This window comes from Rhea americana, unplaced genomic scaffold, assembly GCF_003343005.1.
Source record: "Rhea americana isolate MKP2758 unplaced genomic scaffold, rheAme1 scaffold_347, whole genome shotgun sequence".
NCBI classification, from domain to species: Eukaryota; Metazoa; Chordata; class Aves; order Rheiformes; family Rheidae; genus Rhea; species Rhea americana.
The window spans coordinates 491,221-516,537 of NW_028186476.1; the positions used below are offsets into that span (position 1 = coordinate 491,221).

Consider the following 25,317-nt stretch of genomic DNA (forward strand, 5'->3'; position numbering starts at 1 on the left):
AGAAATGTTCAAACATTGAATACACTCTACTCAGCTCTGATGAGGCCACATCTCGAGTACTGAGTCCAATTCTGGGCTCCCCAGGACAAGAGAGACATGGAGCTACTGGAGAGAGTCCAGTGTAGGGCTACAAACACGATCAGAGGACTAGAGCCTCTGTCCTGGAACAGCTACAAGAGCTGGGCCTGTTTAGCCTGGAGAAGAGAAGACTGAGGGGGGGGATCTTATCACTGTCTATAAGTCCCTGAAGGGAGGGTGTCAAGGGGATGCGGACAAACTCTTTTCAGTAGTCCCATGCGAAAAGACAAGAGGCAATGGGCACAAACTGAACCACAGGAAGTTCTGCCTGAATATGAGGAGGAATTTCTTTCCTGTGAGAGTGACAAAGCACTGGAACTCCACTGCCCAAAGAGGTTGTGGAGTCTCTTTCTCCGGAGATATTCAAAATCTGCCTGGATGCAACCCTGCCTGACATGCTCTAGGTGACCCTGCTTGAGCAGTGGGGTTGGACTACAGAGGTCCCTTCCAACCTTACCCATTCTGGGATTCTGTGATTGTTATTTCCTTTGTCATCAGAGTAGGATGATCTAACTCACAGCTGCACATCCAGTACTCCTGTCCGCTCAGAAGTCAGAGTCCAGATTCACTAGAGCTCGCAATTCCCCAAATACAACAGCCAGATATTGCCCTAATACTCATCTTTTATCCTTATCCTTTGGTCAGCCCTCAGCCAAGAAGCAGTGCTAGAATCCTCCCCAGCTCTAACCCTCATCTCCCATTACCAGACAGGTTGGTACAGGTAAGTTGTTCTCCGTTACTCTCGTTGAAACCGGGCTATCAAAGAATATAAAATTCATGCACAAAATGAATAGACAAGATAGGATCTGACTTGGTAACCCAGTARTTAGGGGATTCAGGTAAAGGATTCAGGTAAAACTGAAACTTTCATTTTAGTCATTGTTTGCAGCTTTATTACTGTTTTTAAAATCTGCGATAGTCTAATATAAATTACATAGCCAGCAACAGGAATGGGCATCTTAACTGAGGATTCCCTCCTCTGAGATAAGCCTCTACGTACAAAACTACAAACTGACAGACCCTCTCTACTTGCCACCATTAAGCAGAACTTTACGGCAGTCACCCATCTCTAGCAGAACAAGCCAACGGCAAGGATAATACACGGATAGGCTTGGATACTGGTGTAATGCAGATTAGATAAGCATTACAGACAAGCAGATTGGCAGTGGTGTTGCTCTAGTTAATCTTTTTATTTTAACTGGCAATTTATTCTGTTCCTTCTCCTATTAATTTTAGCCTGCAAGGTAGAGGAACTATTGTGGCAGTTTGGTATAAAAAATTCAAAGACTGTAACAGATTTAAGATTGGAGAATCCTCTGTTTTTTGTTCCACACTGGGTAGCCTCATGTAATGAGTTACTTAGAAGTACCACATGGCTTCTATAGGGAAAGTAAGATATCTTTCCCCGGCTAAAAGAATTGAGAATCTAGAAGACTTCCCTTTTTTTCAGTCAAATGCTCCTTCTCTGTTAAAATTCTTTTATTTTCAAGCCTTCTTTTATTGCATTCCTTCCAATGCCCATCTTCGTATAAGCAGCAGTTTTTCACCATAGTCCCTACTCCTAAGAGCTTTGTTCTCTCTCCTGTTCCTGTCTGCACTCTAATGACATACAAACGATATTTATGCTTTCAAGACCAACTCCTACACTATTTTTAATTTCCTTCTTCCAAAGTCATTCTTTGTTCTATTCCCTTCCAATCTGCCCCCTGCTCAACAGCCATTTTTTTCTCTCTTGACAATCTACATGCAGATCCCCATCTATTTCCTTACAATCTGCTGTTTTTTCTTCAGGACTACCTTCTTTTCTTTTCTGGTCATAAAAATCTAGCCTCTGATTCTCTTCCATTTTCATCTTTTCTATCTCCTTCCTGCCCATTATTCTTCTCCCACAAAACTGCATAAAATTACCTGCCTTCATTCTCCCACGGAAAACCTTCCATTGTCATTGTTATGTTTTTCAGGCTGAAGCATGCAGCAAGTCAGATACACTCAGTGCAGTTAGTTTGCTCGTTCAAGAGCCATCAGGTCTATTTGCAGGCACTTCACCATAAAATAATGGCTATCTAAATAACACAGCGGAGAAGCAATCATTTGGGGGTTTGCATGAACAAATGTGCGTTGTTAGGAAAGGCCAAGCCTATCACACTGTAGAGTGCACTGCAGCATCATGCTTTTGCAATACCTCTCTCTCAATTGTCTCTTCTTAAATTATCTTATTTTAAACACTAGCAACATTTTACAACTCCATTTCTTTAATTAAATGAGGGAGGTTGAATTACTGCAGTTGGCTGTGATCTAATAGCAATACAGGATATATTTAGAAAAATATACCTCTATATACCTCTTTTAAAAAGTAGAAATAATGTTTATGCTGCTGAAACCATCCATCCGTGGCTCAATCCTTGGCTGCCAGATCAAGTGGCATGCAGTGTACCACGTTCATGTTGCTGTAAGCCAACTCCTTATACAGTGAATATGCTATATGCTCTACTCTGTATACAATTTAGCCTGAGTCTCTCCTCAATGCCATGTGGCATACAGTGGCTTTTGGCCTGTGATTAGTAGGTTTTTGTGGTTTTCTTAGTTCAGAGGCTGAAAAAAATGTCTGGGTTATGTTACAGACTGGTTATTTTTAACAGTATGGTGGTCAAGGATATGTATTGCATGACCTGAAGCATAGTAAAAAGACATATGGAGGTGCTGAGGGTGAAAGGTCAGCTCAGAAGGTGTCAGAAGACTCTTCCAGTTGGAGGGAGTCAAATCCCTCCTGGAGTGATTCTGTCCATTCAGCCTACAAGGAGTACTTGAAACAAATTACACCTTGACTTACACCTCAGGTATACCTAGGTTTTGTCTTGGAGGAAATCATTTAGTCTGCTTTCATGACTGACCTAACGTACATGCATTGTAGATAATCAGAGGACAAAGAACTGGGAACGATACAAGGACTGAGTTCAGAACAGATGAATCACTACCTTGATACAAAAAAAAGATGGGAAAAATACCAAATGAATTATCTTTTAATTAAAGATGAAGTAAGGAATGCTTATACTGAAACTCACGTTATTTCCTAAACTGAAGTAACTGAAAGGCTTCCTCATCTTGCCAGTATAACTGTTTTTCCTATTGTGATCAAAATAACTCTTTGAAGGAGGCTACATTCAAATCTGCAGTTTCATAAACTACACTGAAATTTTAATTCTCTCATAAATGCATTTAGCTTAGTGGGAGCAAAACAATGAGACAGAAATACTTCCCAGCTGCAAAGTCTGAATTTTTTCTTAAGGAAAGCCAATCAACAGAGATCTGCCTGGGAACCGAACTTCTGATTTGCACTGAGATATCACTGTTGAGTCTGCATTTTTATCCCATGGATTAATAAAAGTCAACACTTTTGAAAGCCATAATCCCCACCAATTTATGTGTGGTCTACTGGATCTTTTCTCTTTGCATCTATAATGCTGTGTTCTTATTACTACTCTAATTACATGTATGCTTGAAAGGATTTATGCATACAACTTTTCTGCTGTGTTGCAAAGTGAGCATTACAAACATTTAAATTTATTTCAAGCACAGGTACAGCAAATGATCTAGCAGAATTGTGCTACTTAATAAGGTTTCACAAGCACTGTTTTGTCAGCCAGTCTATTAAATTGTAAAGAAACAAGAAGAGTAAGGCAAAACATAGACTAGGAATCCATTCTTAACTGGGTTCCATTTCCTTCATGCAGTTGTCCTTCTATCAGTAGTAAACATCTATACATTTTGAAAGAGGTCTCCTTATGGAAGTCAGGTATTTTCAGAACAGTTCTAAGGATATAAAAGCAGTAGTAAAGAAACAAGATGAATAGAAACAGATAGTACTTAGCAAAGACTTCATATAAAATGTCACCATTTGATCAATAATTTTGATCGAAAACAACCAAAGTGATTATTCCAAAATTTAGCAACGTGAAAAATAGTTCCTAAATACTGCATGTATCTTTTACCCTTAGAGGTATTCAAAGTCCTGTCTGCCTTASATTCTGGTCAGTAGACCTCATACTAAGTTACTGGTGATGGTCATATATGGTTACAGAAAAATAATCTATATTCTGTTCTACCTCATACACTATTTAACTGAATCTTTCTGGTTAGTGATAGCTTATGAAGCAGGACTAAAAGCACTTGAGATATCAGATGGGGTGAGAGGCAGAATACTGGATATGAAAGGGCCAATAAAGTAAAATCAACATAGTAATATTGACTCAATTTCATGTACTCCTTCCTGACACAAAGAAAGAATATTTTATTTAAGAAAAAGTTGATTTTTGTTACTGTTCAAAAATATTAAACTGATAGCTCCTGAAAATGAATACCCCCCTCATTATCTATGGGACAGATATGATAGTAAGGACAGTGACAGCATTTGTGTCTTCTCTAATAAAGTAATTTGATTATTTCCTAACATTCTTAAGGACTAACTCTTGATTTCTAAAGGTACTCTTGTTTCTCATGTCTTAGCTCCTCATTCTTAAATATTAAGTCCTTCGCTCTATCATTTCTAGTTGCTAACTTCATTACAACATTCAGACTCTGAATTTAAAAAATCTAATTGTATAATTCATTAATAGATTTATTGCAACAGGCCCCTTGACAGAATCTCACTTTAGAATTCATATCTGGATCATAAAGAGGAAAAAGAATCCTATAAAATGCATACCACATAATGTATTTTCTCTCTGTTGCTAACAGTGTGAATAGATGCATCCGACTGGACTGCAGCTGAGACATCCCAGCATCTAGCTGACCCTTGGCTGCCGTTCTGATGCCTAGTGGCACTTAGACATTAACTTTTAAGTCTTAAGTTATATTTAAAGACTGACTGTAGAATGAGATAAGTGAAAATTGAAGTTATGCTACCTCTGCATATTCACATATACGTATTATCTCCTTCATAGGGTCAGCAGCTGAAGATAATAGCTCTTAAACTTCTAATTAAACTTGTGTCATTATAACAGACAAAAACAAATACCAAGCTCAGAAAAACACCTTATTTGCTGAAAATATGCTAAAATCTTGATGATGCAGGGATGTCAATGCTGTGCATAGACATTCATTAGCCTAGAAGACACAACTGATCAGCCGACCAGCTTGACAATTCACGGACTAAAAGAGCACTTAGTATGATTAATGGTATCTACGACACAGGCATATTTTAAAGTCCGTACATAACATAGCTCTACGATCAGAGACAATGTAAAAGTGTGTGAAGCTGTGGTTTTAAATAATTAGTAAACAAGATATTCATAGAGTTAATAATTTGGCTTTTGCACAAAACAACAAAGGAATGATTTAAGATTGACATGACATCAAAATTTAAATCAGTTATGTACACAGGCCATCTAGCTGATATTCCTGACCATCGCATCTCCTGTGTATCAGTCAAACATGGATGGACACCTGTCATTCTTATATTTTAATTTCCTTGCTTTTGGCAGCTTTAGAATAACATGTACCAGTTTTGGTGTTTTACACTTAATTCATGATTACATAGTWCAGAATTCATGACTGACCACTGGCAGCTGTCAACAACTAGCCAGGCATTCAGGAACTGTCCTGAACTAAAGAGACTGGATAAAAATCCATTATCGGGAAAAAAAAATGCTCTGATTCTTTGCCTTTGTTTTGCTGGTTTTACCACAAAAATCCATAGAAATATTTCTGTGACACGTGTAATGTCCTAGCTGATTCCTATAATTCACAGATGGTATTGTAACTAGCAGGACTGCTGTATGTCATCAATACACTATTGTAAAGGACTGCAGAATGGCCACTTAATTGATTTTATATAAACAGAAGTTTATCTAAATGATCATGAGTAGCTGGACATGTAAAAGTTTTTAAAAATGGACTCTTAGGGTAAAGCTTAGAGTAAAGAGTATCTGAAGATTCATCCACATCCAATTCACAGTTCTCATGTCAATGACACTGAAAGTACTGATATTATCAAACTCCAGGCATCTAACTTCAGTATCTGAACCTTTCCAGGTGTGTATTTTGAAGCTCCTCCGACAATGGAGGTCCCAACCTTCCTTGGGAAAAGACTATCTTTTTCTACTGACTATGTGCAGTAAATGTGGTTTAAGCATCCATTTTCCATTACCACTGACCCCAAAAGGCAGATTCATTCTACATTCATCCTTAGTTCTTTGATCTGGATTGTGTTCAGAATATATGTATTTTACCACAGCAGCATGAAGGACACTTACATTCACAATAGACTCTTTGAATTTGATGTGAAGTCTATAATTTGAAAGTGCAATGATGGCGTCCTCTGCTCGTCCTACATACTCTGTACTCTCACCATGAAGTTCAATGAACGGGACCTTCAGAATGGGAAGAGAAACCTTTTAGAAAGCATTTACCAAACACACACCTCGTGTAAATATCCACTCAGGAACACATCATCAAAAAACAAACTGAAACACCGCTAAGGGCTTAACTTAGCCATTATTGCTAAGAAGAAATGTTTCTGGTAAGGTTGCTTTGGAGATTAATTGTAGCCTTTGTTTTAAAAGATTCTTCATTTTCTCTCAATTTTCCTGAGCAATATGTGCTTTTCTGTGAAAAAGGTGAATTTTTACAAAAAATTTGAGCAAAATATCTTCACATTTTGGCAAAGAGTCTGACCTCATCATTTATAATCTTACTCTTTAATTAATGGAGAGAGGCATTTCATACAGTGATTAAATTCATCCTAAAGAAGGGAAAACATGTAAGATGAATAACTTTCTAAGCTATTTGTTGCCAGCATTCACTAAGAAAGCCCAGATGACTATCTTATGTGTGTACTTAGAAAGAAAATTTATTTCTCCTATAATTAGGAATTAAAATTCTACAGGAGAGGTCAGAGAATATATAGCTCAACTACTGTTACTTTGATCTTAACTGGCAAGGCGCAACGTGGTGATTACCTGAAGGTTTTCATCCTCTCGGATCAGCTGCTTCCTGGGAAAAATCTGATTAGCCTGGATGCACTCAAGGCTGTGTTGAGTCTCTTCATCCTGAGAAACAAAGCTTTACAGTTAACTTCAGCACTGTCATAGACTTCTTCACCATGCAGCAGTCTATCAACAAAGCTCAAACAGAACAGACTGTTTAGAGAATTCAGCTATCAATAACTTACTAAAGTTACCACACTTACAAAGACAAGCACTCAAACAACTAAATATGGTATTAGAAACAGGTTTTCTTCTTGCAACATGATTAATAAAGTCATAAAGAGAAGGATTTGTAGGGGTATACAGTAAAAACATTAGCCTGAGCCCAGTACTTACACATAAGATTCTACAAACCCACATGTAAACATAATTCTCTAATGCTTTTCAGATATTAGCCTATTCTGCTCGGCAACAGTCCATACAAAATCATTTTGCTTACCATGACAGGCCCTGAATAGGAGGAGAGATCCTCGTCTTTACTCAAAATATTTAAAGGCTCTTCTTCACTTATTAAAATCTGGAAAACCAGAAAAGTGTAAAGATGAAGACAAATTTATTTTCTTTTGGCAAATAAATACAAATTCATTTTTAAAGGTTGGTAGTATAGCTAAGAAAACCTAGAAAACTGTACTGCCAAGAAAATACTAGTCTGAATGTAGCAATTAGACTACTCTGTTTATATCCTTTAAACTAAAGTATTTTCATTCTTCTAGATTATCCTGAAGTTTCTCCTGAGTCACTTTGCAGATGGTGATTCACAAACATATACGTTATAAAACCAACGGTATTGTTCTGATCATTTAGTCTGCTATATAACATAGGTTGTAGCATTCTCCTTAAGTTTTTTTTTTTTTTTTTTTTTTTAACTACAGTGTATATTTCAGGAAAAAGATTTTTTTTTGAATTGTTAGTGACAGGGAAGCCATCACAGTTTTAATGATTTGCTCCATAAGTTAATAACCACACAAAAAAATCTGCTTTGTATTTCTAGACATAAAATACAACCTTTACTTCTTCCAGCATCTGAAGATTATTAATATCTTTTCTGCTAAACTTAAGCACCTTTTATCACTACATTTATTTTTCCCACATGAATACTTGTTACCTTTGATCAAATTACCCCCTAAATCTTCTCTTTGAGAATCAAAGAGATTGAGCTCCTGGAGTCTTTCAGAGGATGTACTTCCCAATCTTTCTACTGTCCTCATAGCTCCTGTCTGTACTCTTTTCCAGTACACTTACTCCATCTGATCTGTAGACACTGAGACTGGACACAGAAGTCCAGCAGCAGTTAAAATAGTGGCAAACTGAGAGTCAAAGAGGTCTTCACTTTTCACCCACTTCCCCCTTTTTATATATATGCAGACTGCATTACCATTTTGGTTCCACCACTTTGCTGGTTCCTCCTGTCTTGCTGACTACTCACTAGAGTGTCCAAGTTGTTTTCACAGACAGTTGTTACTTCTGAGGATAGAAGTCCACATTCTACAATTATCATTTTCTTCTGTACGTGTGGATGTACCAAGATACACATTTTCTTGTAGTTATCCTTCCAAGACCTTTCCAATCTCTCTGTATGACTGACTTGCACTCTCCACTAACAAGTCCCCAATCTTTTACCATCTGCCTTTTTTTGGAAAATATTAAAGACCACAGGGTCATGTAGTTTGTGCAACTGACCCTAATAGGAACTTAATGATTGAACTGAATACAAGAATAATAATTTAATCTTGAGCTCTGTCTGCTATTCAGTTTATGATTCAGATAGGTTCTTTCTTTTTAAAAAATTCATATAGATATTTTATGAGTTTTGCTATCCACATCAGACAAAAGATACAAAGTTAAATATAGCAATTGAGCACAGTCAGTTCTCAGGTCACATGTCACCTCACTTATAAATAAATTTGGAATTATCAGTGTTGTGGTTGACAGAGAAAACAATTTCAAACTCATCAGCCCACAGGCACAATGACACTGCAGGAACGACTAACTATATTCTGTATATTGAACAGAATATTTACAAAGGGAAAAGGAGCAGTAGATGGATGTATTCTGAGCATAACACATCCCCTGTGTAAAAATGTGTAAAAATCAATGAGAAAGCACCGCACTCTCTTTTAAATACAAATACTCCAATAAACAAAATGCCTTTATGTTCCTAGAGTAGGCAAGAAACAGCATATAAAGGCTTGCAAGTAGATTCAAAATCCCACAGTTAATTACAGCATCTAGAATAACACTTCGAAGGAATAGTGCCAGAGTACAAGCCAGAATAATTCTTAAAAACTTATATCTACTGCATGAGACGTGGTGGTAAGTTTCTAAGCACTGCCTTGGTTGCGACTCTCACAGCTTTCCAGCAGGAGCAAGCTCAGAGTCACGAGTCGAGGTAACTGGAGGGGGTTAATTCAGACTAGCTTAGAAAAGTCCACGGAGACACGGCTCTGTCCGCGCCGGCATTCAGAGTCACTTTTTGCTATCTCACAGTCTGCTGCCCCACGGCCAGCCGCAGGTACCAGTCATCCGCAAACCGCAAGTGCAGCGGGATATTGCAGGCTGTGACCGAGACAGGGCTCAGACTGCAGAGAGGAGGAGGCTGAGTGGTGGCAGGGAGATGGGTTAGAGATGAGAGCAGGCAGAGGATGTTTCGGAACTGGAACGGGATGTCAAACAATTCAAAGCCTGTATTACCTACCGCATCAGCCAACATTACCACTTTTGTAAAGCTCAACTTGGTGTTCATATAACAGAAAATAAGAACTCAAAATACAGCAAACCTGTCCAGGCCAGATGGAAAAACTTGGAACTCCTGAGCCCTTTATTTTAACTAATTTCATTAAAAGTATATGGCCCCAGGTATATAGCAGGCTGGTTCCTGACAGGAGTCCATTACACACCATACTACTAAACAGAAAAGTACAAGTCCTTAAGCATTTTCTTTATTACAGGGAGAACTTTCAATTTAGATTACAAAGTCTGGAGTTCAACAGTAGACATATTCCACAGTAAAATATCGTGGGCATTTAAAAAGTTATAGATTATATTTTTCTAATGAATTACATTGTATGCAACACAATGCAACTTTTTTCTGGACTTTATTATCACAGAAAAAGATTATTCTTACTCATTGAACTGGAAAATTATGTTTGCCTTGTGCTTAAAAATCATGACTGTATTACACTAAACATGGATAAACTGAGTAGCATATATGTGAAATTGTTCAGGAATATAAATATATAAAACTGGAGGAAAATATGAGCAGAACTGAGATGGAACTGCCACTAATTCTTTGAAAAAATGAAGGAAATATTAGATATAAGAGCATAATTTTGAACAAAAAAGAAAAATAAAAACTAGAAAACTTGATAGCAAACAGAACTCATCAACGAAGTAAAAATCTATCAATAAAGAAAAACTGAAAAAACAGCACAGAAATTTCTATGACTACAAGAATGAAAGCGAGTAAGAGATTCTTTTAAGTTATTAGAAACCAAGGAAATCTAGAAACGTTCTCTGTCAACAATAAGATGAAGACAATATTATTGTTAGTATTGATTTAAAAAATGCAGAATTATTTAATAAATATTTTTGTTTCAAAGGAAGCAGAAGGATGACAACAGTTCCATATGACCTTCATATGAACGTGAGTTCCCTCTGTAGCTGTGATTCAATGAACCACAGTGATTAAAGCTAAGCTGGCCATAAATTCATCAGGTTTGACCTCTCTCATGTATCAGAAGTCACAAAATTTCAGTCCCTGTATTCAAACCAAGACCTTGTGCTTGATTACAGCACAACTCCGTATTTTATTTATGCTGTATTAGGTTATCTTCCCCCCCAAAATCTACTTTTGACTTGAAGTTATCAAGAAATAAGAAATACAGCAGTTCTCTCAAAGGCATCTGGTTTTAGCTTCTAATCTTTGTTTCTGACTACATGTTTTCCAGATTAAGTGATGCACCTTTGTCCTTGCTCTACAAGATTTAAAAAATGAACCTCCTGCTCAATGAAATTTAAACTGATGGCTGGCTAAGTAATAGGCTTATTTGTCCAACAGACCTCCGTCTTCAAGTTCATCTGTCAAGAAAAGGCACAGACTGGCTTATCTTTACAGTATATTCTGATAAAATGAACATTAATGATTCAAGAGAAGATGGATTTAAGCACTGTAAGACTCGGCATAAATCTCCTTCTCCACCCACAAAGTAGTTATTAGTTTACACATTCTTTTGTCAAGCCTATAGCCAGACAGAAGAGGGATAAAGAGTAACAGCATGTTTAGATAAGTACCCCTAAGGAGGACATCTCAGTTACCACTTCTGCAGGCTGCTATAGATGAGCTCTTGGCACTACTGCCTTCTGCAGCCAACTACCTTCTTGCCAGCACAGAGTCTGCTGTTCCAGAACCACAGTTTAAGTGGTTAAGACCAAACATTTCCAGTCCATCTAGATGATTTAGATACCATTTAATCATAGCTTTAAACACTGACAGTAAAGACTTCTGAATAGAAAAAAAAGACTACGCTATTTCAGAAAATTTCTTTAACTGGGTTAGGTTTAGCTCAGTTGGTTAGAGCATTGTGCTAATAATGCTAAGGTCACGGGTCCAATCCCTGTATGGGCCACTCGCTTGAGGGTTGGACTAGATGACCTCCATAGCTCCCTTCCAACCTTACCAATTCTATGATTTAGGCATGATTAATAAAGAAACAAATACATAATTAAAAAGATGAGCTTTATTACAAACCTAAAAAATGCCTAGTGTCACTGATGAGAAGTTTGAATTTATTAGGCACTCTGATGTGACAAAATTGTTCTTTTACACTTTGGATTGGTTAGATATATTTATGTTAAAAGTTTAGTACACTAACCATCAACATGTTAATAACAACAATATTAACTTAAAGAAATAGCTCTTTTAAAATTTCCAAAAATCCAATATGAACCATTAGCAGAGATTACTCAAATAACTGCAGAACAGGTTTCTTAATTGTAACTGCTGTATTTAGCTGCAAAACTACTTCTACTACACTACTGTGGTTTTTACATGAATGTGGAGAATTTCCTTTCTTTAAGTGAGTTTTAGGAAAGTTATGTGAACAAAAATATAGTGTTTTCAGTGTCAGATATAAACTGTGATGTTGCCAAGGTAAAAGGTACAAGAACTTATAAAACTTTCTAATATGAATACAATCTGCATGCTCATGCTGCTTCTAGATGTTGATGAAATGCTTCATCACCTTAACTGCTTTAACACAAAAGTATTTCTAAAAACTGCTGGCAAATACAGCAAGAAAGAATTTGTTAGAATGAAGTTTGTTGATCTGATGGAAAACAAATCCACTTGAAGAAATAATTCATTTCCCATCACATCAGCAAGCTGATCCCACTCACCCCATCACCTCCTGATCACTAGACTCAGTGCAATGGAGTGGAAGGAAACACACTAGTGGGACCCGGATAGGCAGAGGGGGACCACAGCCTGTTTTCAGCAGCACCACATAGTGAGACTATGCAAATTAACTGTGAAATRACACTTGTAATCTCAATCTCTTTCCATACCAAGAGCTTTCTAATCCATTTCTATCATGCAACTAGCAAACTCCTTCAAGTTAGTCATGCAATAGAAAAAGGATGATAGTGATTTTGGGACAATTAGGAAGGTGATTTCTGACCTGTGCTGTAAAAGCCCTTGTCTTTGACGTCATATAACCTAAAGGAAAGAGGTCATGTTTCATATTCTGAACTCCAACAAGCAGCTCTGTTGAATTTTCTGAAGATAATTAATGCATCGTGCTATTTTCAAAGACAGTTTGCTACGAAATGTGATTAGCACAACCTGATTAAAGAAATCTATTTGCAAATTGACCCATTCTGTATGTTCTGAATAGTAGCTGAATGGAGCAGAATTCTAGTTTTGTTTAACCACGGCTGACATATCATCAGTTCTTCCATAACAGGAAAAAACATTTTCCAGGATCAAACAGAAGTGTTCAAATACAGCTCAGATAATAACTGACGAATAAAAAGTCTTAAATTCAGGCTCCTATTTATAGGATAGCATATAAATACTAGATAGCTTATAAACTGTATGGTGAAAGTCACTTGCATTGTTAGGAATAACATTTTTTTTGATAAAAGTGCAGCCAAAAAAGGTTTATTAAGTTATCAATTTCCTCTGCTATTAAATTACATACAAACAAAAAAAAATGCTAGTATTGTAATTCTCCATCCTTATGTTCTGCTTGAAAGGATAAACGATTAGTTGAGGTTGCAACCTCAGAATCTGTTCAGCTAGTACAGGAATATCTTAATTACTTTCCGTTATAAGATGTGCCCTCAGGTTTAAATTATGTACATAATTAAAAGTAGCATTAACCATCTGTTTGCCAAAAATTTCAATTAAAATGATCATTTAAATTCACACATATTTCAATACAGCTGGATTGTAATGTATGGCAAGGAAAAAAAATGGAGAAAAGATGAAGAAAAATGAAGGATTCAAGTGTTTCACATTCTTCCCCTGCCTTCCTCTTCCAAATCCTGAATTCCATTTATTTCAGTATCATAAGCAAACTCAGTCAACTCTGGTTTCTCAAAATATAGCTATTTGTTGAGTTACAGTTGTCCTTAACAGTTTTAGATTGGAACCTAAAGATTTTGATAATGAAGCACCAGAATATTTCTGCATGAAGGTGATCTTCATGCAGGTGATCTTGCTTTAGCAAAAGATGCTTCTGTTACACAGTGGAAACACTTCTTCCCTTTTTGGAGGTGGGAGGAAGATATGCAGAGATGAGGATGAACACTCAGTTTCCCACCTTTCAAACCTTGACAGCAGCRTTTCCCTTTTTCCTGACATGCATTTAGAAGTAACTGAATACCTTCCAGAAGTATTGACCTACATAGTAACTATCAACATGGATATTTAGACTTCACCCAGGAAATGAGCAGGTTATATGGGCACGTGAGTTCTTTGTACAATCAAGAGTCAAAATCTTTTTTTTTTTAATTAAAGGTTAAATGTTATATAATTCCATTATAAATTCCACAGCAGCAAAAAAAAAAAAAAAAAAAAAAAACTTCTTCCTAACATCTTAGAAACCACTTGATTTAATGAAGAGACTAATCTACAACTGCAGAATCCACTTGCAGTAGGTAGCTTGTCTCATCAAAATCATACAATTTACTAACTTACCAAAGAGTAATAGACAACAACAGTCCTCTCTGTCCCAGAAAGTCTCAGGCAATGCTCCAATACTTCACAATGGCAACTGCAAAGAAAAAGACAATATTTGAAAACATAAAGCTTAAATTTAAGATACTTCTTGCTAAATAGCCAACAACTTGCACAAGAAACTTAACTGTCATGCTAGTTTGTTCTAATTAAAGAGGAAAAGTAAAAAATTACTTACTATCACATAAGAACTCACAATCATTGAGATCTTAAGACACCTGAAGGGGGAATTCAGCAACTATATTCTGACAGGTATGCCTGCTCTGGTTAAGGCTTGACTTCTAGTAGGGAACAGTGCATAAAACTTGGCCTTAAAGCAATTCAAATGTTTTTTCAACATTCTTTGGTACAGGAAAGTGAGGAAATAAACTATTTTGCAATGCAGGCTACAGAATAACTCTTTTGTTGTATATAAAATCCAGCTGCTTTTGTACTCTTCACAAGTGTTTTTTAATTTTAAAATATATTAAGCTTTTTTTCAAAAAAATTAGATGAAATCCCCCAGTCAGTGGCTACTGCCTAAGTGCAAAGGGSCAAAGCTACAAAAAATATAAAAATAAAAAAAAAACAAGTGGAGAGTTATGCTGTTATGATACCATTCTTCCCAACCCCACTCTCTTTGAGTCTCCAAAGGCAGTACATACAGTAATTCCCTAAAACATAAACGTAAGTATTGTGCTACAAGTACACATTTGTCCATAAAGTTACACGGATTAAATATCTTGTTTGCCTCGTGCCTATGCAGTCACTTCAGCAGGTATTCACAGACATCTTCCATAGCGCCTGAACGATTGCTTTAAGAGCTTGAGTCATATGGGATACAAAGGTCCAGACTAAAACACTCCAAAGCTAAAATTAAAATTCCTGGCTAAACCCAACCATTCCTAAAGCATGCGAGCAACTAGACCGATGCAATACCACTCCCTTGCTTCCAGTACACCAAAAGATTTGCTCTCTACAATAACTTGGAAACTATCCTAATAGCACACTGGATTTATGTATGCCTAGAAAGTTTGACTTATACAAATAAATAATCCTGCTGCTAGTAGTTTGCTAGGACTCTGATGTGCCCCAAATAGTGGTAACTTTCATGTTCTGCTCAATTAAAAATATATCTATTTTAAATTTATTGTCTCATTTAGTTCCTATTTTATGACTGGAAGAACAAAAAGTGCTTTCAGTAAACAAAAAAGGGATACCTAATTTTAGGTTTCAGGTAGTAGAAAAGGATATTTAAAACATGCCAACTTGGAAGTTTTAAGCAAAAGGAGTTTAATATCTCATGCAGTGGCTGCACTTTAGGAAAAACGGTATATAAATATCTACATTTAGCTATTATTAAAAAAAAAAATAAAGAGGGGGGCACCATGGGAAGATTCTGCTTTAACAGAGAAAACAGGAAAGGATTTAACATGCTAATAATGATCACAGTTGTTACAACCCAGAGGTAAGMATGAATGATGATTTTACAAAATAGCTTCTAAGTGCACCATTTTGTTACCTGCGAAAGAGGTCAGCTGTTTTTTCTTACGTCTCCCACAGCAGACAACCAGCAAGCGAAATTCCAGTTCCAACAGCTTTTACGGGTTACTGATAATTAAATATAGCACAGGAAGCAAAAAGCACACAGCTTTACTCTGAGGGAGTAGGTTAACCATGGAACAAGTTCAACTTTACAACTGCTCGGCGTATAAAGTTGCCTTTGATGGGAATACCGAGAAAGCTCGTTAAAAGAAGTTCTGCAGACTACGCAATTCAAGGACTTTCTTCAGAGACACTTTTCTGACCAAGCCCACGCTTTCAAAAAGGCAAAAGACATGTATGGCGTAGTTGGAGGGAGACTTAGTTTTTGTTTTAGGTCCCAGAGAAAACCTGGATGCAATCTGCAGCAAACATTCTCTCGAATTTAACAAGTTCTGGAGGAAGCTTCTGGATCTCCAGAGTTTTCTAGAGAAATTTAAAAACAGGAAGAAAATGTTCTGATGTAAGTGTTAATAATTCTGCTTTATTTCTGCCAGTATTTGGAAACTACTTCATGACACACTGGTTTGCATTCCTCCTGTAAGTCTGCTAGGCGCAGATAAGCACCCAGAATGCTATCACTTCCTCAGGCAACAACTTGTGCCAAAAAAAAAAAAAAAAAAAAAGACTGTAAAAAGAAACATGTTACTTATGTTCACTGTTGTTAAAACCCACATGTAAGCCTGAATTAATTTTACAGAACAGTTTCTAAAAGCACCATCTGGTTACCTGCAAAAGAGGGCAACGACTTTTGCACAGGATTTTTCCTAGCATCTCGCAGTCACTGATGGGAGGAGCAGCCTCCAGGACTGCTACAAGTGTTCAATTAACACAGCTAAGCAAATCTAAGCAAATATCCTAGGGAAAAGGGATCAAGCCTTCCCAGCTGTGTGCTCCCACTATTTCCCTTGCATTGGCTGTTCTGTTTGAATGATCCATGGTGAATGGACTCAGCATTACAACGGGCACTGGGAAAAGAGAAAAGACAGAAGAGCACGGTCTCTTTCAATAACTTCTACAAAGTCAAACTTATCTGGAAAGGGAATAGGCTTTTTATCGTCTTTCTTGCCAAGCCATCACACAAACTCATATCCAGTATGTTTCCTTTAGTTTATTGAGTTTTCTTAAGCACAGATATTGGGGTTCTGAAGGACATAYTAACATTGTCCAATTTTAAATACTGAAAAAGTTATTTCATTAGATAGCTCTGGTGCTTAAGGTGATCTGAATTTGAATAGTTAAGCTAAGCTTTTGCTTTGAACCATCTTCCTGGGATCCTTCTCTCTGTTGGCTGTTTAGGGAACTCTGACATCAGATAAACACTTGACGTGAATATCCACTTTGGTCTTGCCTCTGCTGCATTTTCTTGGAAGATGCTATGGAGAGCTGAAGAGGTTAGATGATATAACATGCATACTACAATAGTGAAAACTAAGTAGTGAAATAATTAAGAGAAAAAAATCTCCTTGGAGATTTTCCCAATTTGACTGCACAAGGCCCTTGAGCAACCTGATCTGACTTCAAAGGTGGCCCTGTTCTGAGCAAGGCAGTGGGCTAGACTACCTTCAATTTAAATTATACTATAAATTTGTGATAACGCTTCTGTTAACATGCATTTAAATTAAACACAGTCAAATGGTTGGGAAAAAACTCTCAAGTAACATTTTAACACACAGGCTTAGTTAACTAAAGCTTGGAAAGCCGGCGCTTTAGTTTCTTAGCTGAAAGGACGTATCTAGCAAAAACAAAAAAGGAAGATTTGATAAACGTAAAAGGAAATGATAGAAGAAAACAACAATCCAAATTCAAATCTTCTCTAGCCACAGAAAATGCTAGCCTTAGAGAACTAGACAAAATCAAACTTTTTTTCCTTCTCACAGTCAGCTATTGTGAAGTTTATTCTCCCTTCACTGAACTATTGCGTTTCTGCATGGGTTATGCCACACCATGTCACAACCTCAACGTTATGCAATGTGGCTTCTGATTCAAAGTTCTCTATTTTTGTTTACATTTCAAACACTGCTCGCATATAACTTAGCTTTGGAGTGAATGGACCTCCTCTTGCACCATACTATCACACATTTACCATTTTGCCACCTGTTTGTCCATTTTTTCTTAGTTTAAGCTCGCATTTTGTCTATGGTTCTTCTTGGCCTCTCCTTCTCTTTTTGTGCTCTTGCTCTTGGATTCTAACTTGTTTTCCTCTAAAGCTATTTTTACCCTATTCTTGGTAGTACTTTGTTCTTATTCCTTAACATGTTACCAGCTACATAGCACTCRAGGGGATGCGGCTGGCTTGTGGCTGAGCTAAAAACCACAGAGGAGAAGAGAACGTTGGGCTGGCTGCACTGAATGTAGTTGCTCCTGAGACTGGATATTGCAAGGTTACTACTCTATAGAAAATTTTAAAATACACACACACAGAAGGAGAAAAAAAWTGCTGACCTTTAGGGAGGCACTTTCTGGTATACACTGTCAAGTGTCTCCTCCTATATACTTCCCAAAACTAACTTAGGTAACTGAATTTCCAGTTTAGAAAGCAGGTGAATTTGCAGAAACAGCCATATGTATACTCAAACACATCACAGAGAACAAGCAAAGAGAACAGCCATGCTGAATCTCCTTTTCTCTTCATTCAGATGACAACCCAGAGTTCCACGTAAGAGTTCCTGAAAACATCTTACCCCATTTGTCATTCTACCTGTGCTTCTGTGTGAGTGACAAACAAGTAACCTTTTAATTACAGAAGTCCAAAGCATCCAAAACGTTTTGTTGATGCATGGCACTGCACTGACTGATAACACTATTGGTAGCTAATTTGGGGGTTTGTGGAACTTTTAACAGGTAGGCATATTAGTTGCCTTAATTTTCTCAGTCAGAACTGGCATCGATCTGTTTTTAAAAGTAATTTGACTAAGCTGATTATTTTTATTTATCTTTGCATACTAGTTAAAAAAAATCAWTTCTCTTGCACTCTTCAAAAATTGAATTCAGAAGTAACTGCTGAAAAATAAAATGTGTGTCAAATCTTAAAACAGTAAGAAAAGATTCAAATGACAGAAGAATCAAGTAAGAGAGGCAGTAGAAGTACTGCTAAGACTGCTACTAGCTAATAGTGATAAAGAAAATTTGATCTTGCATTAGGAAAGATCAGTTTCTTCCATAAGAGATGTAAAAAAGGCRAGAGTACAGTAAATTCCAATAACTTAGAGATTTTTAAGAAAAAGCATGTTCCTATGATTAAAAGATTCTATTTCAAAATTCTTCTGCATTGATCTCAAAACAATCCAGACCAAAGCARTGCAGCAAGCTCAAGACCAAGAAGCTGAAGAAAACTTCACTTCTTGTAACATTTCCAATTCTTTTCTTTGAATTTCTTTTTTTTTTTTTTCATTTGGATAAGCCCCTGAGATCCAAATTCTGCAAATATGTTTGTGTGTAAATTGGGGCATAATTTACCTGCCCATGAAGTTCTTCCATCAAACCACTGGAAGCCTGAAGTGTTGATTATTAATCCATTCTCCTTCTTCCTTTTCTTTCAAGTACTCTGTATTCCTTAACTCTGCTTGCCTGACACAAGCAAGGAATGTTTGCTAAGAAAAGAAGACTGAGGGGGGATCTTATCACTGTCTATAAGTCCCTGGAGGGAGGGTGTCGAGGGGACAGGAACAAACTCTTTTCAGTCGTCCCATGTGACAGGACAAGAGGCAATGGGCAGAAACTGAACCACAGGAAGTTCCGCCTGAACGTGAGGGGGAATTTCTTCACTGTGAGAGTGACAGAGCACTGGAACTCCACTGCCCAGAGAGATTGCAGAGTATCCTTCTCTGCAGATATTCAAGGCCCGCCTGGATGCAACCCTGTCTAACATGCTCTAGGTGACCCTGCTGAGCAGGGAGGTTGGACTAGATGATCTCCAGTAGTCCCTTCCAACCTTACTGATTCTATGATTCTATGAAAGACACAAGAGCTACATGGAACAGCTTGAACTCCGGAGAGACTTGCCAAGATGGGATCTGAATTTGATTCATATAGAAGAGTTTGGAGGATGCAGAACTCCCACTTGGGAGCAGAAGCGGTGGAAATGGAGGGGTCGCAGTACATCGGCTAGAAAGGTGACCAAGTGGGTTGGATAGGGGAAAATTATGTTAAAAGGTGACACCCCCCCAAAAAAAATTAATTAGAACAGGAAGAACCTCTCAAGCATTTTACTTATTCTCCCTAAACACCTAGTCAGCCTTCTTACCCCTACCAGAGTATTTTTTTCTTTCACTTGGTTCTCTCTGCTAACTAGAAGAGCCCTGAAACAAAGAAAGATACTGTTCTCTGGAAATCTCAACATACATCAGTTACCACAATAGACTCCCTATATGCTGCACTTCATTTTCATCCAGTGCAACCCCATAGAGCTCTAGAAGTCATACRGAAGGGAAATTTTAAAACCGGAAAAACTAAGGGTGTCAGGAGCCACTTTATTTTGATGAGTCCTCTGGAGTTTCGGCTTACATTTGCCCAAGATATTCTTCACAGAAGTACTTTAAGGCAATGCACATCCAGTCATAGCTATTAGCTCGTAAATGTACAAATTGACCTCATTTGCACAATACTTTGCTTTGGCACAAAGCTTTTGAGACCTCTTTAACAAGCACCAGTCAATGTTTTTGCCATAAGACAACTTTATTTAAATAGCAAATACTTGCTACGCATAATTCACGTATTTACTTCTCAAAACATTTAAGGGTTTTAAAGTTGCTACAAAAAGTCCATATCAGGAAACTCAGCCCTCAGAAATTCTCAGTGCATTCCTCTAAAAAGCTACATGAGAACAGAAGGGACACTACAAAAAGCCTCCGTTCTGTCATAAAGGCCTCTAACTAGATGCTATTTTACTGCACTTTGCACAATGCTATTACAAATCACTTCACTTTAATCCATTAATTCTTAAATTGCACAGGAAAAAAAAACAGTTTTGTCCTGAAGCCTGTTTGGGCAAGACACCCACATGCCATCGCTATCCTCTGCATCTAGGAATCAAAGGCCACTTGAGAGGCTTTAACAGAACAAACGGGCACTGTGCAGAGCCTTACACAGGCCTCCTGCCTTCCAGTAGGGTGAAAGTCAATCATTTCATTTGGCCTAACCACACACCAGCCCTTGGCAAAGCCGTGGCACACTCCAAAAATGCTTTTATATGTTTTTCTTTGAGTCGCTTGTGCTTACATACAGGCTATTTAAGACTATATTTTCGAGAAGGTGTTTTTTCTAAAAACAAGTAAGAAACCCACACACTCTCCAGCTCAGGTTTCAGGTCCCTGAAACAGGCTGAGCTATCAGAGGGGAAGGGTCCTGCTTCAATAKTCTCCCCCTCCCCAAACTTACAGACTGACATTTCATATCTCCATGGCCTTGCTCAATTTGTGGATGCAGTTCAGAACTAATCCAGAAAGACCACCACGGGAGCAGAGCACAACACGAGCTGGTAAGCACCACATTATAGCACCACTCTTTTAAAAATTGTGGCTGTTTGTTTTTAAAGCAGATGCCGACAAAAAAATGTTGAAAGCAAATCTATGTCTTTCAGTAGTTGTAGAATTTGAGCCAATTTACAAATCTGAGTGCTGTCAAGGTTACTCCCCCACCCCCTTCTTCTTGGCCATATCTACTCAACTAATTTGCTCATCTTCCTTAGAAACCTGACAGAAATAGAAGGGTTTTGTGTTGCTGTTGTTTTTTTCTAAAAGAACTAAAAGTGGTACATATGAAATATTAAAATAATGCTCATGTAAACTCGAAAATGTATTAACATTGGTTGTAGGTGCTACTGCTTAAACCTGTAAGATCTAAAAAAGTGGGATCAGTACTACATACACATGAAAATTTGGTTAAGTCATCTTTTGGTTTCAGCAATTTTCATAAGAGTCTTGCTATAAATGGTTTTATAGTGTTTCTATAGTGAAATAAAAATGACACTAAGAACAAAACACAAATGATCAAGAGGCTATATGGATCTTTTATTGGAGAGTCTTAAATTCATAAATTCTTTATTTCAGGAAAAAAAAAACTCTTTGCAAAATTAATTTTATACAAGACTAAAAAAAACCTGTTCCTAAAAACTCTTCACTCTAATACAGGTTTGTTTGCTCCAACTCTTATAAGATTAAAATGGCTGCAATATTGTTTGGAGCAGAACCTCAGCACTGGCCTTCTCCATCAGCCTATTGTGCAAACCCAGGCACGAGCACCTTCACTGCAGATGTTAGAYGTTCAACAAGGAGAGGAAGTCTTTCAGATACCACATGCAAGTTAGCTGAGTGAACCCTCCTGCTAGTTTACAATCTTAATTTGTAGCTCTACAGCCAAACTAGTGCAGATTCGCAGCTCAAACTCCAATTATGATTGAATAAAGCTAGCTCTACCTTAGAGCTATTAAACATACAACTGATTTCTGTACCAACAGGAAGAAAAATTGTCTTTAAGGATAACACATAGCCATGATATTTCTGTTGGCATTAATGAACTCATGGGATAAAGAGCCAGTCTCTTCCATTCAACCATGGGGATAGGAAGAACATGTTTGATCACAACGTTAGTAGCCCTGTTTATTTACAGTACAAAGCTGTGTAAATACAAAAAAGCATGAGTCCAAATATTTTACTAGTACATGTAAAATAATCTTGATCAATACAAGTTAACCAAATAATTACATTCAGAGCATTGACTTATGTGGAGAGCCAACTACACACAGTCACAAGAGGCTGCCCTTTTTATGAACTGTCCTGATGAATTTTACACTTCGGGAGTTAAGGGAGAATCAGGCTAGTCTTTCCGAGGATCACAAAGAGGTCTGGTTTTTGGAGAAGAGTGCAGATGCCTGTTTGGGCATAAGACTACTGAGACATCAACAGTCCTTCTATCATCCACTTAAAGAGTGTGCAAGTTTACAAGGCAAAAGTTAGAAGTTATGAACAGATAAAATGGTGTGCGTACACATGATAAGAGGATCAGCCAGGGCTGGTAAAGGAAACATCACCAACTTACATGACAGTAAGTAATTTTCTACTAGGTGCCTTTTAGATAGCAAGTTTAAAGCCAGACAACTGAATCACCATACTACATTACTCCCCTCCTCGTGTTTGAGCTGCCAACCTCTTCCACATTAGGGGAAACTATGACATCAATTCATTTGCAGTTTCAACTTCTCCCAACTTGCCACAGTGTGTCCTGTTAATAGTCAAGCTTCCTACAGAGGGAGAAAGAGACTCGCTTAATATTAGCCCTTCAGTTAGGCACAAAAGTGAAGAATTTATGCTTCCTTAGGTGCATTGAGAGGTTGCAACAGAACTCAAGCCAGACGCTGTTCCTCATTAAGGAGGCTAGCTCCCTACATTTAGATCTTAAGGGGTAAACAACACTGGTTCAGCCAATCTGCCAGCACAGTGCCCCAGAGAAACCTGCTGCTCCATGCTCTTTCTTTGGTCAGCTGATTCAATTCACTAAAGCCAGAGGAAGGACACTCACACAAAAACAGAGAAGAGTAAACACTTTCTCATACAGTTAGGCAGCTTCAATATTCGTCAAATACTAAGGCAGTTATTTATTCCCATTTTTCTCCATCCATGAATGGCCAGGTACTTTTGGAAGTGTATTTACTATATATAGCTTTCCATGTGCAAACTGATAGCTTCTCTTTCAAATAAGGGACTCCATGACTAAAATAAGAGACAAGAAAGAAAACAACATAGACTTAAAGAAAATCCTGTAAATATATGCAAGAAAAAAAAGGAAAAAAGGCACTGAGTCAGCTGCAGACAACTGCATTTCAAACTACAGTGAGGAACTCTGAATGACTAGTCAAGTTTGCACCTCGCTCTGAAGAGCCTAATCAAATACTAAGGATTTAAACTGCTTTTATACATGTCCTCCTTCTCAGGGGGAGATAAGAAGCACAATCAGCAGAGTCATACATTTCTTTCAATAGCCTAAACAATTTAGAAGTGAATATTCATGTACTTCCATTTTTGTAACTGTTCTCAAGATTGACTGTATACATTATGAATGTCTAGTCTCAAACACAGAAGTCCTCAGAGTCAGATCAATTTTACTTTGTCCARCTGCGAAATTTATTCCTCTAGTAGTGCGAAAGCAGCTTTTTAGAAGAAAATTGGATCTGTTACGTAATTTAAGTCTAGCAGCCCTCCAGCTACTATACTGTGGTAGCATGCTCTGGAACCATTTTGTTCCAACTTTGTACATTTAAAAGCAAAAAAWAATTATGATTTTTTAAGAGGTTATCTTAGACAGCCACAAGGCTGGGTTCAGTCATGACAACTCCTTACAGATCTTGTCTCCAYAGAATTCTGATAATACCAAAAGTCCACAAGCCTATCAGTTTACATTAAGATTGCTTGAAATTTCAGTCCCAGAAAAGGATTCTTGGATTAACAATGCACTCATTCTGGGGAAAATAAATAAATAAATAAACAGCATGAAGCACCAGATAAATATACTTAAGCACTCAGATGCAAAGAGGATTTTTAAAGGCATATATGTATCAAAAACATTAATTTCAATTCTAATTGAAGCTCAAAGTCTGTAATAGAATGCAACCCAACTTCTGYTGAAACAAGATTTGATATATCCCCAATTAATATATGCCAGTTGTAGATCAGTCTCTTCCCCTCCAATGTTTAAAATTTAAAATCCATTGACCCAAATGTCTATTCTATTTTCCTTAGCAGACAATGAGCAGATATTTGAATAAAGGAATCATTCCTTTGTGGTGGCTTTAGCTCTTTTTAAATCAATGTGTCTCGATGGCTGTATCAACCAATAGCAATGAGCTTCTCTAGGAGAAACAAGTAAGGAAGAAGATTTAAGTCAGGGTTTCTTGTCTATTGACTTGGATCAACCTACATTATAGTTCTGTATAGCTGATTAGTTTTTACTTAAGAAAGAGATTTGACTCCAGTATAATTATACACTACAGGTCCGTCTAAAAAAAAAAAAAAAAAAAAAAAAAACAAATTAGTAGTGCAGGATAATAATAGTGCCTGTATGTACACATTCCTGTAACAACTCAATGCAAGAAGCATCATCTACAGAGATGTTCGTTTCTAGCACTGAACTTTTGTAGGATTGCATCTGTTCACAGACACTTATGTTCTGGTGAAAACTAAYGGGATTATAAAGAACACACTTTTCTCCACAAGTTGACTTAGCATGGATTCATCTAGGTCAGCAGACATGAAACTCTGACTTAAGTCTTCTCACTTACTTTCCCTAGAGAAACTCATTCTTTCTAGTTGWTATAGAAAATACCCAGAAAGAAAAATACTAATGATACATAAAAAATACAACTGAAATTAAGTCATTTTTAAGTATTTTATCCTAATACTAAGAAAACATTCACTCTTTCCAGTGTGACTCAAAACAAATCTGGTTCACTAAAAAAGTGTTGGTTGTAATTAAAAGAGAAACTATCAATTCAAAGACACAAAA

The 25,317-nt window shown here is 37.2% G+C and overlaps 1 protein-coding gene across 1 annotated transcript in view; it reads right to left on the reverse strand.

The window, feature by feature from the left end:
* Positions 1-25,317, reverse strand: part of MTMR3 (myotubularin related protein 3) — a 97,591-nt gene that overhangs the window by 40,089 nt on the left and 32,185 nt on the right. Inside the window, exons 3-6 of the mRNA XM_085311669.1 lie at positions 14,260-14,335; positions 7,501-7,578; positions 7,035-7,124; positions 6,330-6,446 (exon numbers count right to left, since the gene is read on the reverse strand). Of these exons, the coding sequence (XP_085167795.1) occupies positions 6,330-6,446; positions 7,035-7,124; positions 7,501-7,578; positions 14,260-14,335 (361 nt within the window). The remainder of the gene's footprint in view (positions 1-6,329; positions 6,447-7,034; positions 7,125-7,500; positions 7,579-14,259; positions 14,336-25,317) is intronic.